General features: G+C 40.2%; 1 protein-coding gene across 4 annotated transcripts; it reads right to left on the bottom strand.

Moving 5' to 3' along the window:
• Positions 1 to 189: 189 nt before the first annotated feature.
• On the bottom strand, positions 190 to 18,319 carry LOC112266626 (pre-B-cell leukemia transcription factor-interacting protein 1). 4 transcript variants are annotated; one of them, XM_024444286.2, is made up of 11 exons: positions 18,050 to 18,319; positions 16,968 to 17,083; positions 16,719 to 16,820; positions 16,521 to 16,600; positions 16,280 to 16,353; positions 15,556 to 16,111; positions 14,115 to 14,336; positions 11,351 to 11,388; positions 7,639 to 7,731; positions 6,728 to 6,908; positions 190 to 3,060 (listed from the first exon to the last, which is right to left on the bottom strand). In XM_024444286.2, exons 4-11 carry the CDS (start codon positions 16,570 to 16,572, stop codon positions 2,024 to 2,026), a joined length of 2,253 nt encoding a protein of 750 aa, XP_024300054.1. In that variant the 5' UTR covers positions 16,573 to 16,600; positions 16,719 to 16,820; positions 16,968 to 17,083; positions 18,050 to 18,319; the 3' UTR covers positions 190 to 2,023. The 4 variants fall into 4 exon arrangements, with proteins under 4 accessions (XP_024300054.1, XP_024300052.1, XP_024300051.1 ...); XM_024444284.2 differs by having other exon boundaries at positions 16,719 to 16,782; XM_024444283.2 differs by lacking the exon at positions 16,719 to 16,820 and having other exon boundaries at positions 18,050 to 18,318.
• Between the last annotated feature and the right edge of the window lie 565 nt (positions 18,320 to 18,884).

Genomic DNA, 18,884 nt, shown 5'->3' with positions numbered 1-18,884 from the left:
AGCAGTTATTTGCTGATATGGCTATTTGTCATAGTAACGACAGGTGTGAGCACATTGGTGCAGGCTGATTGGCGGTGGTGCTCGTGCTTCCTGTCACTCAAAAGTTATGTAGCAAGCTACAAACTGCCAGTGTGAACAAGCCTTTAGACAGAGGGAAATATATATTTGTAAAAAAATTAAAATACATTATCTTTCAAGATGAAGATTTTTATTGTAATCTTAATTTAAAAGTACAACACAAACCCACTAAGAGACGGCTGCTGAGACTAGACTACATTCAACTTAACTCAATTTTATTAAATGCTAAACTGGGACTGCCCTGACTCCTAAGTTATCTAAAGGATATGTCCATTGTAAAATAACATTTTGTTACACATGTAATCATGTGCATTTTGGAGAGTTAAAAAAAAAAAAAAAAAATCCTCATTTTATGCAGTTTGTTTATAACCGCTCAAGTTGCTTATTATTTTAAGTATTTATCCACATCATCGCTACACTTCTTTGGTCAAAAAGCTTGAACAATGAATTTACATTTACAGGTTTTAGATTCAACCAAAAACATTAAAATATTACTTACTATATCTTATTAAATTCACAAAAGGAGTAACCTACATTTTTTCTCTTCACAAAAGACCAAAAAAAATAACCAGACCATAACCAATCAAGTTAACAAATAGTTTGAATTCTTCAGCTTACAGAAGCAAACCAATTTAGATGGATTGACAGTGTTTGACAGACAAGTGTGAAAATGGACTTATAAATAAAAGGCACATCGTTGGAAGAAACAAAATCTTCAAAATAAAACTTAAGCAATTTCTTTCACATTATATACTTTAAAGGACATGACATTTGAACAGCTAGTGTTGGTTTGATGTTAAAATGCTAAGTTAAATTAGGGACGAGTCTTACCGTTCTTTAAAAAAAACAAAAAAGCTATTAAAACCTGACAGTGAGTGTGACAACAGATAAAAATAAAAACAGTCATCCAGAAATGTATACAGGTTCAACTCTTGTAAAGTACCATCCATTTCTTTTAATATGTACTAATGTCATAACCTTGTACTTAGTTTGACTTTGAAATCTTGCATGAACTCAAGGTAAATGGCATTTACGTGACAAAACATCAGTTAAACCGATCTCAGACATATTTTCCAGGTTATATCACCGTAATCAAAATAACTATAAAAAGGAAAATGCAACCAATAAGAGTGCTTATTGAAAATACCATTGACTGATCAAAATGTGTCAAAAACAATAGTTCAGATGTGTCAAATTGCCAATTTGGTTTTGCACTCATTTATCAATGTCTAACTCAGCATAGTACACTGAGCTATATTAGAATTGATTCCTGCCACGTTAGGACACCACATGAGCTCAGTGTGAATAAGTAGTAAGAACTCCTGCTTGTGCCAAAGCGATTGAGGCAGCAGAGCTGGGCCCCCGTCCTGGCTTGGCAGGGCACCTTCTGCTTTCATTAAAATGTTCCAGAATGTTCTGCTTTCACCGACCATTATACTCAAATGGTAAGACAATTAGCAAAAAACAGAAACCAACCACTAAGGGCCTAGCGCCTACACAGCACTGTATAGAGCTGATACAACAGAAGCTATCAGAGCTGATACAGAACCGGTTCAACTAGATCTGATCCTGACGATGACAACAGAGGAGAGACTGATTGGCAATCAGTTGTTGTGGGAACATAGAGTTCACATTGCTGTGAATCTTATCCTGTTCTAATCTTGAACTGCGACATTACAAGTGCCAAACACTTTATGCAAATCAACTCCACACAACTGTCAACATGTAGGGCTTGGAATTGAAAACATGACATGAACTGACAAGGAGGTAACGACCGAGTCCCAAAAGACAAGAACGATTTCAGCTAATTATAGATGCAGAGATAGGGACATGTTTACGAAATGCAAGATCACTCCTTGTTTCGGAAACTTTAAAACACCTGCTGTATACCACCATGGAATACCAGTGCTGTATCTTGATGTTGCATCTTCTGGATTATTTCTATCTATGTAGTGGCTGCAAACTTCCACAAAGCTTCTCGCTCAAACTCCTCCATCGCCTCCTCCAGGGAGTCATCATCCTCCAAAATGTCCACCATGTCCTCTAAAATGTCCGCCACATCTTCAACGAAGTCACTGAAGAGAACTTTGTCATGGACGAACACACCGTCTCGGAAAAACATGGCGGCCAGCTTCTGGATCTCGGCCTTGCTGTCCGACGTAGCCCCCTCCAGCTTGCTCAGGTAGCCGTCTAACAACTCCTCAAATTCAGACAGTTCCACGGGAACGAGGCCTTCCTGGCTAGCGCAGTCCTCAACACTGCTGCAGCCCGCCAGGGGGCGAATGTTGCGTCCAAGTTTCTCTTCCTGGTGCTTCCAGAAGCTGGTGTGTTCATATTGGTGGGGCTGATGTTGCTCCTGATAGTTGGAGTCGTGTTGATGGTGATTGGACTCTTTCTTGTAGTCTTTCCTGGACTGCCAGAGCCTCTCCTGCTTTCTTTTATCCCTGTCCAGCCTGCGCTCGTTCTTCTCCCTCTCCCATTTATCCTGGGATTTCTTGCAGCTCTCTTTATGAGAGTTCTCTTTGTTAGCCTTCCAGTCCCTCTCATCCTTCTCCTTCCATCTGCCCTCCATGCAGTGTTTCCAGTACTTCTCTCCCTTCCACTCCTTCTCTTCCTTTTTCCAGTGGCCTTTGCTGTGGTCCTTGCCTTTTTTCCCATCCTTGTTCCTGCTTTCCCATGGCTTTTTCTTGCCCTCAATCCTCCCCATCTTCTCCACCTGCTCACTGAGCCTCCTCTGGATATCAGCCAGGCTCTCCCTTACCCTCTTCTGGTATCCTTCATCCTTCTTCCTCCCCTCCAGTCTCTTCCTGCTTTCCTCCAACAGCACCTTCTGCCTCTGAAGCTCTTCCTTCACCCTGGCACCCTCTCTCAGGTCACTCCTCCTTTCGGGCACTACTGTGGTGCTACTCTGGTTGCTAATTCCAGGTTGACCAGTAGGTGGTGGAGTTGGGCTTGAGGGCAGTGGGGCTGTATCCTGGTTGGCTGAGGTAGACATTATCAGAACAAAATCAGTGAGTTACAGCACATTCAGCTACCAAACCAGAGCTGTGATTGAATACTCATACTAACATACTGTATACTTAATGAGCATATACACACACTACTTTGTTTACAGTATACTGTAAACAAACGGTAACCTTTCAGTTGAGTGTACTAGCTCTTCGCCTGTCTACCGGCGAAGAGTTAATGCTGTTAATGAAGTTAATGCTGTTGCTATGTAACCTCCTGCTAGCTAGTTAGCATAACAAATGACTAGTTAGACATTTGAACTATTGTCCTTAAATTCAATCTGGAGTGCTAAAGTCTGCTCGTAGACTCAGAGCGTGTCGCTCTCGGAGCGCACACTGGACGCTCGGGCTGAGGAGTAGGGTTGATGTGAGCCGTTCTGACCTTACAACTGTCAAGCACCTAAGCGAATATTGGCTAGCTTGCCAGCTACTTCCAGACAAAAATGAGACCACTAGGACCATTTTACTCGCCCTAACAGAGCTGGTTTGGCCGTTTATGTTATCCAGAGCATTGGAGACTAACTGTGCTGTTGGCAAAAAAGCGTAATTAAATTGTTGCCAACGGTTACTGACACTGGCCATATTCAACGGGTGTTGAGCTCTCGTAAATTCATTATTCTGTGCTCTGGTACACACAGACGAGTGCTCAAATCTGAGTAGATATCCAAAGCGAATTTACAAAAGCACCCGAATGAATACCCATTGAGAACGCACGACGACAATACCATTTAGCTAAGAATGACGGGAATAATCAAGGCAATAAACGTTGGGTAGTTAGATAGCATATAGTTAATATACTGGCAAGTTTGATGTATAAGTAGCCAACTAATGTTAGGTAACGTTAGCTAGGTAACATACCGGTACATAGTGTAATGGTATGCTATGTGGTTCGTAAGGACAGCATAGCTAACAAATTGTCAGCCAACATAACGTGAAAGGTAACTTATTTGAAAAGTCATTACATTGCTCAACATTTTAACATGTCATAATTAGTTGAAGCAATGAATTTCTATCCGCTCTCGTTGTACTTCGGCTGCATATTTTCCGCCATTCTATTCAAATCTGAAAACGATGTGAAGCATGCCCATTTCCTGAAGAATTGCATTATGGGCCGTAAAAGTACAGATAGTGTCCACTGCGTGTATACTTCAAATTTTGGCAAATTTAGTACGACATCTGCAAACTTTAGGCATACTAACTACATCCAGATTATGACCAATAAGCATACAATATACACTCAAGTCACAAATAGTACAGTTAGTATGGAGTATTCTAAAACAGCTCGTATGATTGTCACATGCATGTTGAAGCAGACTTACAGCAGTAATAAAACCTCCACTGAACCATACAGTTCACTTTGATCAGGGTGAGGGTAAACTCAAATTGAAGGCATTCAATTAATTATTTGATTTGAATTTAAAAAAATAAAAAAATAAAAAGGAACAACTTGAAATAAAAAGCTTAGAGTTTTTAGCTCATTGAGAAGTTATTGGAATTTCCATTGTTTTCTTCCTTACATTTAACAAGATAAGTCAGTTAAGAACAAATTCTTATTTACAATGACGCCCACCCCAGCCAAACCCTAACCTGGACAGTGCGGGGCCAATTGTGCGCTGCCCTATGGAACTCCCAATCACGTCCGGTTGTGATACAGCCTGGAATTGAACCAGGGTCTGTAGTGACGACGCTAGCACCGAGACGCAGTGCCTTAGACCACAGCGCCACTCAGGAGCTCCGGGTGCATTATTATTCAAATTGACCAAAATTGACTTATGTATAATGCCGAGGCCAAAAGTTGAGAGAATGACACAAATATAAATTTCAAAGTTTGACAAAAATATCTAAAGACATTGAAGCAGCAGATGTTACTACAGAATACTGAGGTATAATTACAAGCATTTCATAAGGTGTCAAAGGCTTTTATTGACAATTACATGAAGTTGTTGCAGAGTCATTATTTGCAGTGTTGACCCTTCTTTTTCAAGACCTCTGCAATCCACCCTGGCATGCTGTCACATCCTGACTGATGGCAGCCCATTCTTGCATAATCAATGCTTGGAGTTTGTCAGGATTTGTGGGTTTTTGGTTTGTCCACCGGTCTCTTGAGGATTGACCACAAGTTCTCAATGGGATTAAGGTCTGGGGAGTTTCCTGGCCATGGACCCAAAATATCGATGTTTTGTTCCCGAGCCACTTAGTTATCACTTTTGTCTTATGGCAAGGTGCTCCATCATGCTGGAAAAAGCATTATTCATCACCAAACTGTTCCTGGATGGTTGGGAGAAGTTGCTCTCAGGATGTGTTGGTACCATTCTTTATTCACGGCTGTGTTCTTAGGCAAAATTGTGAGTGAGCCCACTCCCTTGGCTGTGAAGCAACCCCACACATGAATGGTCTCAGGATGTCACGCCTTGGTCGTAGTATGTTATGTTTGTCTTCATTTATTTGTTCAGGCCAGGGTGTGACATGGGTTTTTGTGGTGCGTTTTTGTCTTGGGGTTTTGTGGGTTGTCTAGCATAGTCTATGGCTGCCTGAGGCGGTTCTCAATCAGTCAGGTGATTCTCGTCTCTGATTGGGAACCATATTTAGGTAGCCTGGGTTTCACTGTGTGTTTGTGGGTGATTGTTCCTGTCTCTGTGTTAGTTGTCACAAGATAACCTATACAGCCTATCGCGTTACGTTTGTTGTTTTGTATTGTTCGTTTGTTCATTTTCATTAAAGAACATGAGTAACCACCACGCTGCATTTTGGTCCGCTCCTCTTTCAACAGACGAACGCTGTTACACAGGATGCTTTACCATTGGCACGACACAGGACTGATTGTAGCGCTCACCTAGTCTTCTCTGGACAAGCTTTTTTCCGGATGCCCCAAACAATCCGATCCCTATACCTTTTGCAGAATATCAGTCTGTCCCTGATGTTTTTCTTGGAGAGAAGTGGCTTCTTTGCTGCCCTTCTTGACACCAGGCCATCCTCAAGTCTTCGCCTCACTGTGCGTGCAGATGCACTCACACCTGCCGATCCCGCAGCTGAATCAACTTTAGGAGATGGTCCTGGTGCTTGCTGGACTTTCTTGGGCGCCCTGGAGCCTTCTTCGCAACAATTGAACCGCTCTCCTTGAAGTTCTTGATGAGCCGATAAATGGTTGATTTAGGTGCAATCTTACTGGCAGCAATATCCTTGCCCGTTTTTCCTTTTTTGTGCAAAGCAATAATGACGGCACGTGTTTCCTTGCAGGTAACCATGGTTGACAGAGGAAGAACAATGATTCCAAGCACCACCATCCTTTTGAAGCTTCCAGTCTGTTATTCGAACTCAAATCAGCATGACGGAGTGATCTCCAGCCTTGTCCTCCTCAACACTCACACCTGTGTTAACGAGAGGATCACTGACATGTCAGCTGGTCCTTTTGTGGCAGGGCTGAAATGCAGTGGAAGTGTTTTTTGGAGATTCAGTTCATTTGGCAAAAAGGGACTTCGCAATTAATCTGATCACTCTTCATAACATTCTGGAGTATATGCAAATTGCCATCATACAAATTGAGGCAGAAGACTGAAAAATAATGTGTCATTCCCAACTTTTGGCTACGACTGTACATTACCAAACAAATTAATATGAGCAGTGGAAGAAAGGCACTGTACCTGCAGTGAGTTGGGACAGTTCGGTCACTCTGGCCCTCAGCGACTCCAGCTCCTCCTTCAGGCCAGGCAGGGATGACAGCTCTTCTTTCATAGTATTTTCTTGCTCCAGATCTCCTTTTCTGTTTTCATTACCCGTTGCTGATCCTGCATTTAGTGCCGAGTCAAGTTCTTCTTTATGGGCCTATAACCAGAGAGGGGGAAAAGGACATAATGATTCTAAAAATATTTCTTAAAAATAATTAGGCCGTGGCTCCGACTTTTTGGGGATCTTTAAGTCCAAAGATCCGTAGCTTCTGAGTATGCGCGAGCCACTCAGACATTGCTCGTACTCATATTTATATATTTCTGTATTCCAATTCTTTTACTTTTAGATTTAAGTGTATTGACATGAATTGTTAGCTACTACTGCACTGTTGGAGCTAGCAAAATGCTTGTGTTCCTACACCTGCAATAACATCTGCTAAATATGTGAATGTGACCAATAAAATTTGTGCGGCTCAAAGTTCTGCACATGTATATTCTCTCCTTTACGCGCAGAAAACAGAGTACTCGGGCGAATGGTGCTTGTTTAATAAGTGTCAGATCAAAACTGAATTATTGTCTGCAAGATCACATAATATTCATAGGAAGTACATAACAGAACCAAATATAAATGAAACGTAGAATACTGTGATCATTGTGATATTGCAGACATTAATTCAGCTTTGATCTAACTTTATTAAACAAGCAACATTCGCTTGAGTAGCCCGTTCTCGGTGCTTAAAGTAGAGAATATACACATGCTCAGATTGTGATCCACACATATGCAGAGGCGTCGGGAAGCAATGGATCTTTTAGTCCAGTTGACTGAAGATCACGAAAAAGTTGGATCCGCAGCCACTCCAAAATAATAATATGGTTCATGGTCTGACCTGGAGCTGTGTTTCTAACTGGGAGATTTGATGATTTTCTTGTGTCAGTTTGTCCAAAAGCTCCTTCATCTTCTGAGGATCGTTTAGCCAGTCCTGTCCAGCAGAATACAAATCACAGACAATCAACAACACAGCACTATATACAGTACCAGTCAAAGGTTTGGACACACCTATTCATTCATGGGTTTCTATTTTTACTATTTTCTAAATTGTAGAATAATAGTGACGACATCAATACTACAAAAAAAAGTGTTAAACTAGTCTAAATATATTTGATATTCTTCAAAGTAGCCACCCTTTGCCTTGACAGCTTGGCATTATCTCAACCAGCTTCATGAGGTAGTCACCTGGAATGCATTTCAATTAACAGGTGTGCCTTGTTAAAAGTTCATTTGAGGAATTTCTTTCCTTCTTAATGCATTTGAGCCAATCAGTTGTGACAAGGTAGGGGTGGTACAGCAGAAAGCCCTATTTGGTCAAAAGTCCATGTCCATATTATGGCAAGAACAGCTCAAATAAGCAAAGAGAAACGACAGTCCATTACTTCAAGACATGAAGTTCAGGGAATTCGGAAAATCAAGAACTTTGAAAGTTTCTTCAAGTGCAGTCGCAAAAACCATCATGTGCTATGATGAAACTGGCTCTCATGAGGACCACCACAGGAAAGGAAGCCCCAGAGTTACCTATGCTGCAGAGGAGAAGTTTAGTTACCAGCCTCAGAAATTGCAGACCAACTAAATGCTTCAGAGTTCAAATAACAGACATCAACAGTTCAGATTGCTGCAAAGAAACCACTACTAAAGGACACCAATAAGAATACTTTGTTTAGGCTAAGAAACATGAGCAATGGACATTAGACCAGTGGAAATCTGTCCTTTGGTCTGATGAGTCCAAATTTGAGATTTGGGTTCCAACCTCCATGTCTTAGTGAGACGCAGAGTAGGTGAACGGATGATCTCTGCATGTGAGGTTTTGCATGTGTGATTTATTTAGAATTCAAGGCAGATGACCTGGCCTCCACAACCACCAACCCAATTGAGATGGTTCGGGATGAGTTGGACTGCAGAGTGAAGGAAAAGCAGCCAACAAGCGCTCAGCATATGTGGGAACTCCTTCAAGACTGTTAGAACATTCCAGGTGAAGCTGGTTGAGAGAATGCCAAGAGTGTGCAAAGCTGTCATTGCTGCAAAGGGTGGACACTGATTTGTTTAACACTTATTTGGTTACTAGATTATTCCAGGTGTTACGTCATAGTTGATGTCTTCACTATTCCTCCACAATGCAGAAAATATTAAAAAACCCTTGAATGGAAGTATCCAACATTGTACCTATCTTGTAAATCCACAACACAATATAATCAATAAATCAGCATTGCATACAATCAACACAGTAGTTATAAACAGTTGAAGTCAGAAGTTTACATCCACTTGAATCATGTAAACTCATTTTTCAACCACTCCACAAATTTCTTCTTAACAAACTAGTTTTGGAAAGTCGGTTCAGACATCTACTTTGTGCATGACAAGTAATTTTTCCAACAATTGTTTACAGATTATTTCTGTTACGGTTTTCTTCCGTTGAAGGAGAGTCGGACCAAAATGCAGCGTTGGTTGATAATATACATCTTTAATGAAGACGAAACACGAATAATACAAAAACAATAAACGTAACGTGAAAACCGAAACAGCCTAAACTGGTGTAAACTAACAGAGACAGGAACAATCACCCACAAAACACTCAAAGAATATGGCTGCCTAAATATGGTTCCCAATCAGAGACAACGAGAATCACCTGCCTCTGATTGAGAACCGCCTCAGGCAACCATAGACTTTGCTAGAACACCCCACTAAGCCACAATCCCAAAACCTACAAAAAACACACCACAAAATAAACCCATGTCACACCCTGGCCTGACCAAATAAATAAAGAAAACACAAAATACTAAGACCAGGGCGTGACAATTTCACTGTATCACAATTCCAGTGGGTCAGAAGATGACAAACTAAGTTGACTGTGTCTTTAAACAGCTTGGAAAATTCCAGAAAATGATATCAGAAGCTTCTAAAGCCATGATAGGCTAATTGACATCATTTGAGTCAATTGGAGGTGTATCTGTGGATGTATTTCAAGGTCTACCTTCAAACTCAGTGCCTCTTTCCTTGACATCATGGGAAAAATCTAAAGTAAATCAGGGAAGACATCAGATTTTTGTAGACATCCACAAGTCTGGTTCATCCTTGGGAGCAATTTCCAAATGCCTGAAGGTACCATGTTCATCTATACAAACAATAGTATGTCATATCGCTCAGCAACAGCAAAGGACCTTGTGAAAATGCTGAAGGAAACATGTACAAAATTATCTATATCCACAGTAATACATCGACATAACCTGAAAGGCAGCTCAGCAAGGAAGAAGTCACTGCTCTAAAACCTCCATAAAAAAAGCTAGACTGCAGTTTGCAACTTCACATGGGAGAAATGTCCTCTGGTCTGATGAAACAAAAAAAGAACTGTTTGGCCATAATGACCATCGTTATGTTTGGAGGAAAAGGGGGGAGGCTGGCGAGCTCGAAGACCACCATCCCAACAGTGAAGCACAGGGGTGGCAGCCCCTGTGGGGGTGCTTTGCTGCAGGAGGGACTGGTGCACTTCACAAAATAGATAGAATCATGAGGCAGGAATATTATGTGGATATATTGAAGCAACATCAAATCGGGAAGTTAAAGCTTGGTCGCAAATGGGTTGTCCAAATGGACCCCAAGCATACTTTCAAAGTTGTGGCAAAATGGCTTAAGGACAACAAAGTCCTTTGTGGGCAGAACTGAAAAAGCATGTGCGAGCAAGGAGGCCTACAAACCTGACTCATTTACACCAGCTCTGTCAGGAGGACTGGGCCAAAACTCACCCAAATTATGGTGGGAAGCTTGTGGAAGGCTACCTGACACATTTGACCCAAGCTAAACAATTTAAAAGCAATGCTACCAAATACACTCAATTAGTATGTCAACTTCTGACCCACTGGGAATGTGATGAAAGCTCAAATAAATATATTATTCTGACATTTCACATTCTTAAAATAAAGTGGTGATCCTAACTGACCTAAAACAGGGAATTTTTACTAGGATTAATTGTCAGGAATTGTGAAAAACTGAGTTTAAAATGTATTTGCCTAAGGTGTATGTAAACTTCTGACCTCAACTGTGTATGGGCAAACAGCGTAAAGCGAAGATTGGAACAATAAATATCTTATAAAAGTTTAGTTTAATAAGGAAGATGTTAATTACTGATTTAAAGGGTCAATCTGCCATTGGTACATCAATTTCTTGACTTTTAAATGAAATACACCCCTAGAATTTAAAAAATATAAGAAATACCCCATCAGAACGCAAAATATAAGCTTGTTATACACCAATGTAAAATTGTAAATACTGTATAGCCTTAAAAGATGGGTAAAACTATAATTTGGATGTCATGGATGGTCAGTCCGAGTCCATAGCTTTGTGTATGAATTTAAAAGTTAAATTTCTCCAGCCCCATCCCTCAGCAGTTTACCAAAACAGTGGCAGCGTGGTCGCTTTGTCGTTGTTTGAACAGCAGATTGTCCCTTTAATATCATTCTATTACACATTCTTCTCTAAATTTGTCCAATTCCTTTAACTTCCACCCCAATACAACATTGTTGAAAGGTAGGAAGTAGGATAGAGGAACAGACCTGGTTTTGTTCTGCCCCACTCAGCTCATCCGAGTCATCTGTCAAAAAAGAAAATAAAACATTTTCCAAACTTTTGTAACGTATATTAAAAAGGCACATGACTAAATAGTTTATTTCCAAAATAAAAACACTGATGCCATTGCAGTCTATTGCATTAATGACCTTGAAGTGTAATTTGTCAGCTCTCTCAACTTGTCTAATTTCAGTTTTCAAATCATTAACAGATGTTACACCTCAAGTCCTCTGCGCTGCAGGATGAAAGAACTCCCTGCTGCAATGACGACTGCTGATGATTACTAGATACAAAGCCAATAGAAAGACTACACCCAACACACACACAAAAAAACAACACTTTCAAAAGTTTAGGGTCACTTAGAAATGTCCTTGTTTTTGAAAGAAAAACACATTTTGCCCATTAAAATCAAATTGATCAGAAAATACAATGTAGACATTGTTAATATTGTAAATTACTATTGTAGCTGGAAACAGAATATCTACATAGGCCCATTATCAGCAACCATCACTCCAGTGTTCCAATGACACGATGTGTTAGCTAATCCAGGTTTATAATTTTAAAAGGCTAATTGAGCATTAGAAAACCCTTTTGCAATTGTTAGCACAGCTGAAAACTGTTGTTCTAATTAAAGAAGCAATAAAACTGTCCATCTTTAGACTAGTTGAGTATCTGGAGCATTTGTGGGTTCACAATGACCAGAAACAAATAACATTCTTCTGAAACTCGTCAGTCTATTCTTGGTTTGAGAAATGAAGGCTATTCCATGTATGAAATTGCCAAAAAAACTGAAGATCTCGTACAATGCTGTGTATTACTCCCTTCACAGAACAGCGCAAACCGGCTCTAACCAGAATAGAAAGAGTGGGAGGCCCCGGTGCACAACTGAGCAACAGGACAAGTACATTAGTGTCTAGTTTGAGAAACAGACTCCACAAGTCCTCAACTGGCAGCTTCATTAAATAGTACCCACAAAACACCAGTCTCAACATCAACAGTGAAGAGGCGACTCCAGGACGCTGGCCTTCTTCGCAGAGTTTCAAATAAAAAGCCATCTGAGACTGGCCAATAAAAATAAATTATTAAGATGGGCAAAAAAACAGACACTGGACAGAGGAACTCTGCCTAGAAGGCCAGCATTCTGGAGTTGCCTCTTCACTGTTGACGTTGAGACTGGTGTTTTGTGGGTACTATTTAATGAGGCTGCCAGTTGAGGACTTATGAGGGGAAATTTCTAAGTGACCCCAAACTTTTTAATGGTAGTGTTATATATAAATAATAATAAAAGGTTACAAATTGATCTAAACAAAATAGTCCATGTCAAAGTGAACAGGAAAATGCAAAAAGAAAACAAATTAATAAGAATGTCATAACTAAAATAGTCATTGCATTTAGGCAAACAAAGGAGTTCAGAAGTAACCTTTGGCTTAACAAATCACATAGGTTATATGGACTCCATGTGGAATAATAGGGGCTGACATGATTTTTGAATGACCACTCCTTCCCTTGTCCCCTACAACATCTGTAAGATGCCTCAGTCAAGTATTGAATTTCAAGCACAGATTCAACTACAAAGACGAGGGAGCTTTTGAAAGCCTCATGAAGGGCAGTGACTGGTAGCTGGATAACAATAACAAATCAGACATTGAATATATCTTTAAGCATGGTCAAGTTAATAATTATGCTGTAGATGATGTATTAAACCACCCAGACACAAAGATGCAGTCGTCCTTCTGAACTGAGCTGTTGGACAGGAAGGAAACAGCTTAGGGATGTCACGATGACGCCACTGGTGATTTTAAAACTGCTTCAATGGCTGTGATGGGAGATAACTTATAGGATAATAACCTAAATGACAGAGCGAAAAGAAAAATATACAGAATATGAAAGTAATACTGCAAAAAAACACAGCAAAGGAATACACTTTTTGGCCTTTAATCCAAAGCCTTATGTTTGGTGCAAATCCAACATCACTGAGTAACTGCCTCTATTTGCAACCATGGTGGTGGCTGCATCATGTTATGGGTATGCTTGACATTGCAAAACTGTGGCGTTTTTTTAGGATGAAAACAAACGGGATGGCGCTAAGCACTGACAAAACCGGCTTCAGTCTGTTTTACACCAGACACTGGGAGAAGAATTCACCTTTTAGCTGAACAATTATCGACAACACAAAGCCAAATCTACACTGGAGTTGCTTACCAAGAAGACAGTGAATGTTGCTGAGCGGCCAAGTAACAGTTTTGACTTAAATTTGCTTGAAAATCTATGGCAAGACTTAAATTTCTGTCCAGCCATGATCCCCAAGACCTTGACAAAGCTTGAAGAATATATGTATATTTTTCTTTTCTTAAATGGGCAAATACTGCACAATACAGGTGTGCAAAGCTCTTATTATTTAACCAAGACTCACAGCTGTAATCACTGCCAAAAGTTGTTTCTAACATGTATTGATTCAGGGGGGTGAATACTTATCTAATCAAGGTATATTTGAGTTTTATTTTTAATTAATCGTTTAAATATAGTTTATAATTATATAGTTTTTCCTTCAAGTATTTTGTTGACAAAAAAAAACAAAAAACATTTTAGTCCCAATTAGTAAGACAATAAAATGTGAAGAAATCCAAGGGGGCTGTAGACTTTCTATAGATCAAAATAATGAAGCATTGTTGAGCCACTGTGTATTCAACTGTCCACTCCATAAGGAATTACATTTCAAAAATTAAACAACCTGGTTCAGGCTGAACTTACCAGAGAGGAAGAGGGACCCTAGACAGAGCAGGACCAGGGCTGCCACAATGCAGGTGTTCATAGAGAAGCCCTTCTTCCCCCCTTTCCCCTCTGCCAGTTTGAACTCCACCTCATCATCTTCCTCCTCCGATGTCATTGTTGGTGCCACAATTCTCCTCCTCAGACCATTTCCTTCCTCAGCACTTGTGTCAGCTCTTCCAAAGTCAAAGCTACTGGGAGATTCTAGCAGAGGGAGAGAATAAGAGCAGAAAGATTGATAATATGCAGAGAATTTAAAAAAAAATCATGCACTAAAGGTATTGAAACTATTTATGCAAAAGTATTTAGATTGTAGAGAATGCTCTGAATGTAGATTTGTCTTCTGAGGAATTCTAACGCAAATTTTGTTTTTGTAGCTGTGCGTTGAGGTGCGTTAACAATAGAACCGCCATAGTCCAACGGTCATTGACATTTGGATGAACTGGAGTCGGATGGCGGATATTGAGCCTGAAATCCACTATGGTGATGACAATGTGGGGTCTTTATCTGATGTTGGCTTTCTTTTACATTTCTGTTTGCAACATTTTTCAAGTGTTGGCAAATTATTTTGACTGGATGTGAATTCAAATCCAAACTTGGAGTACAGAGCCAAAAGAAGAAAAAAATGCTTCACGTTACTCTTAACGTGGAAACCAGTCGACAAATGCCTTTCCATTTCTTTTATAATTAAAAAAATATATAATGTTTTTAAAACATTTAAGCATTCATGTATTATTATGCATTTGTAAGAATTCATATTTTATAATTTATTTGACTGGATTATATTACCTACCATTACTCATCAAATGGATACAATTTGTAGTCTTTTTATTGCAAGAAAGTGTTGAAGTAGGCCTTTGTAGAATAATTACATACAGTACCAGTCAAAGTTGACACCTACTCATTCAAGGGTTTCTCTTTATTTTTACTATTTTCTACATTGTAGAATAATAGTGAAGACATCAAAACTATGAAGTAACACATATGGAATCATGTAGTGACCAAAAAAAAGTGTTTAACACTTTTGGTTACTACACGATATCATGTGTAATTTCATAGTTGAGGTCTTCACTATTATTCTGCAATGTAGAAAAACCCTTGAATGAGTAGGTGTCCAAACTGTTGACTGGTACTTTACATGTGTATGCACATGTACTTCAAAATATACAAATAAACTAAATAAACTAAATATTCTTAAGACATGACTACATTCAATCAAACAAATTATTATATTTTTATACAAAGGTAGATATTTAGGTTGATTACAGCACAGTAGGTGAATCTGATGTGTAGGCTTAAAGGGATTCCAGACTGCGTTCTCTAGCGGGTACTTGCAGGCTGTGAAAGCCAGCAGTTCTAGTGTTAATAGTATGTCATCTCAGAAAATGTTTCCTGATTTCCAACCTAGTGTACACATCCATACCTTTTTCATTTGGTATATCGGTCACTTTTTCAGGTAATTCTGTCTCCCCCGTTTCCAGTGATGGCTCTTGTGCTGCATCCTCTGAACCAATGGTATCTGGAGGAGGACTATCAGGGGCTGGGCTTTCGGGGGCAGGGCCAATATCAGTGACAGTGTCAGATGGGGGGCCCGTTGGGGTGGGAGTCTCTGTGTGAATGCTTAGGTTGTGTTTGGCACTAGGGGCACTAGTCTCTAGGGCAATACTCTCAGGTACAGGGCCTGTATCAGTGTGGGTATCAAGAGGAGAGCTCTCAGGGCTTAACTCAGGCTCAACCTCTGAGGGGGGTGGTTCTGTGAAGGATGCATCCAATGGTACAACCAGGTCGACATGAGTGACAAAGGGCATGGCAGCGAGTTGCTCATTGTCAGTGGGGGAGCTGGTTACCATAGAATGGATGATGGGGGGTTCAGGTTGACTCTCCAGGTCATGGTCAAGGGGCACACCGCTAGTCGGGGATGGGCTTAACAGGGTAGGTCTGGAGGGGACAGGGCCCTCACAGGTATCAGGAGCCATTTCCTGGCAATCAGATGAAAATAAAAGCACAAACCTTAATAGTCATTGGTAATAATGAGTTATAACCAAATAACATAAGACACCATTTTTTACTTTGTATTATGAAAGATTATGCGGTGAGAATGATGCCCTCAGAAAGAAGTGTGTTCATTAGGGATTCACAGTACAGACCTGTTGGCCCTCCTCTGACAACACTGTTTCTATTGGAGTCTCCTGGTCACTCGGCTTAGACTCTTCAGTGGCCCCTGGAACAAAATTAACATAATGTTAACAACATTGACATAACACATTGAATAATAAATTACATCCACACACATACGACTTCATTATGCAACAGCCATACATTAGGACAATAACACAATACTCCACACAGAAAGCATAGGGAAACCGTATTGTGTGAGAGCCCAGGTACCTGCGACTTCCTCTGACAGACTAGGGACATCAAAGACACTCAGTCCCACCATCCACAGGATCAACAATTTCAGCCGCTTCCTGAAATGTAGAAGGCAGTAGGTTATCATGATCTCATTAGAGGGCATATCATTCTCAACTAAACCGTTATCTATTCATCTAATGGAAATGTAATATAAAACTCATTGAAAATACTAACCTGACATCCAATACTGTGTTGAGGTGATCAGACTATTCTCTTGTCATTACAGTTGGCACCAGACCTGGATTTTAATTACTTTCAGCATTTGTTTGAATCTGCCTGGAGTGCCAGATGGGCAGTGTTTGCAGTTTTAGGACTTTTGGCCGGCAAGCTCAAACAGGCACATAAAGTATTTGAATTGATTTAAGTATTTGAAACATGGGTCTGGTTGGCACACCATAGACACCCTGTACCAACCTATCTTACCTCTGGGGACAGCATGGTCCAACTGGTGGTCAAGGATCCGCTGCGGCTGCTACCTGTGCTGCTGCTGTTGTCAGACATCGCCCCCTTGAGGCTCAGCACAGAAACTACAACGTATTCTGCAGAGAACAGAGATTCACTCACTTGTAACAAATATGTAATTATGAATGACCCAATAATAACTCCGTGGTTTCACAATGTCTGCAGGATCTACATATAGGCCAGGAGGACTGTGATCTACTTGCACTGGGTTCTCATCATGCATTTGCACAAATTAAATTCATATAGGCCTAATAAAGTATCAGTAGAGAAGAAAAAAAATATCATGCCAGTGTACTGGAAAAGTGCTTTTCAAACCAACATTGTATCAGAGATCATATTACACTAAATTGTTCACCTACAGTGAAGAATCTGACATTAATAGAAAAACAGAAATACTGCATAGCCTACATTCTAGCTCCAGTTGCAATCAATGTAATTTGTAGCATACGCAACAGCATATAAACCCTAACATTAAGATAAACTACATTATTGCAACTTAAATTGAGACAACTGATAAGTGACAAACATTGAAGGAATCGCGATAGAGTAAGTGGCTATTTTAAAGAAAGACGGACCCTCATTATTGCTTGGTTAGGGCCTCACACTGTAGACTCAATTGTGTCTATACTTCTGTGCCGCTCAGATACGACCAAAAAATGTCAGATCCAGATGGCAATGAGGCTGGAGGCTAGTTGTTAAAGGTCGCTAACAAATTCAGAACTGTGGGTTAATTTGACAAACCCAGGCGACATGTTAGCTTTTTTTGCCCGAGTCTTACATTTCCGTCGTGTGAATTATCAGTTTGCTCCTGTGAGAAGTGAAGTAAAGTAAGAGTAGAAGTCATGACGCCAAATTCACTGGAAACAAAATGTTTGTAGACACTATATAGCCTACTTTGTTCAACTTCCAATGGTAAACGAAGGCTGCATGCAATCACTCCCACATTTAAGCACTCGCTTCCGCGTACAATAGCCACGCGTTGACCACACACACACAATACTTTCCCCTAAATAATAAAATACATGTAAATAGCATATTCTTACCCCGCTTATTTCACTTCAATTTCAACGTTTTAGCTCCGATAGTCCTGGTAATTTTATTTTACAGGCAGCATTCCGGTCGTGATCATCGGATATTTGGGAATTCCAAGCTGCGTCACTCCGATGCTGCACAGTGTTTTCCAATGGGATGTCAATATGGCCGTTTGCGTTACCTCCCTTAAAAAGAACAACCAACCAAAGTGATGTGTTGTGTAACGAAAACGGCTTGATTGACGCGCGCAGGTGAAATTGGTGTCAGGTAATGGATACAGACCCCTTCTTTCACTGATGATAAGATGCTTGCATGTGCACATTATATACCGGAGGGGAGGCATCTTCAACCAGCCGTACATTGACACGTCTGTACTGAGCTATATTTGTCCAGACTTCCCGCCTGACTTCAACCCTGTTGCAGTGGATTGCCCATCTGTTCCACCATTGCTTCCCACTTTCGTCAGATTCTAAAATAAACTGTACAGTTTTGTCTCTGTCTGTGTTGGACACCTGTAGGCCTATTGTAATTTATTGTAACCCTTTAAATCTTCATCCTGAACCACATTTGACCACTTTAATAAAACCTTAAATATTGAATACACATTTACAAAATTAAGAAAACCTATATTATGCTCGTATGTAATTGTCTTTTTTTTTAACACAGAAGTTATGCATCTGATACTTTCTGAAGGGGCACTAAATGGCATCAATTTATACCATACATTACTACAGTCAAAGATTGTCTATTATATTGACAAGACAGTCGATTGAGCGCTCTAAAAATGGAAATACATGTCCTTAAAGATGGAAGGCAGGCGGGAGGAGGAGAGACCAGGTGGGACCA

The sequence above is a fragment of the Oncorhynchus tshawytscha genome, linkage group LG13 (genome assembly GCF_018296145.1).
Source record: "Oncorhynchus tshawytscha isolate Ot180627B linkage group LG13, Otsh_v2.0, whole genome shotgun sequence".
Taxonomy (NCBI): Eukaryota; Metazoa; Chordata; class Actinopteri; order Salmoniformes; family Salmonidae; genus Oncorhynchus; species Oncorhynchus tshawytscha.
This window is presented reverse-complemented; position numbering and strand designations above follow the sequence as displayed.

Bases quoted from the DNA above. Each gene is read 5' to 3' on its own strand.
- LOC112266626 (XM_024444286.2), bottom strand. From the start codon at position 16,572: ATGGTGGGACTGAGTGTCTTTGATGTCCCTAGTCTGTCAGAGGAAGTC. The intron at 14,337-15,555 runs GTATGGATGTGT...TCCCTCTGCTAG, and splicing joins CGATATACCAAATGAAAAAG to AATCTCCCAGTAGCTTTGAC. The intron at 6,909-7,638 runs GTCAGACCATGA...CTCTGGTTATAG, and splicing joins AGTTAGAAACACAGCTCCAG to GCCCATAAAGAAGAACTTGA.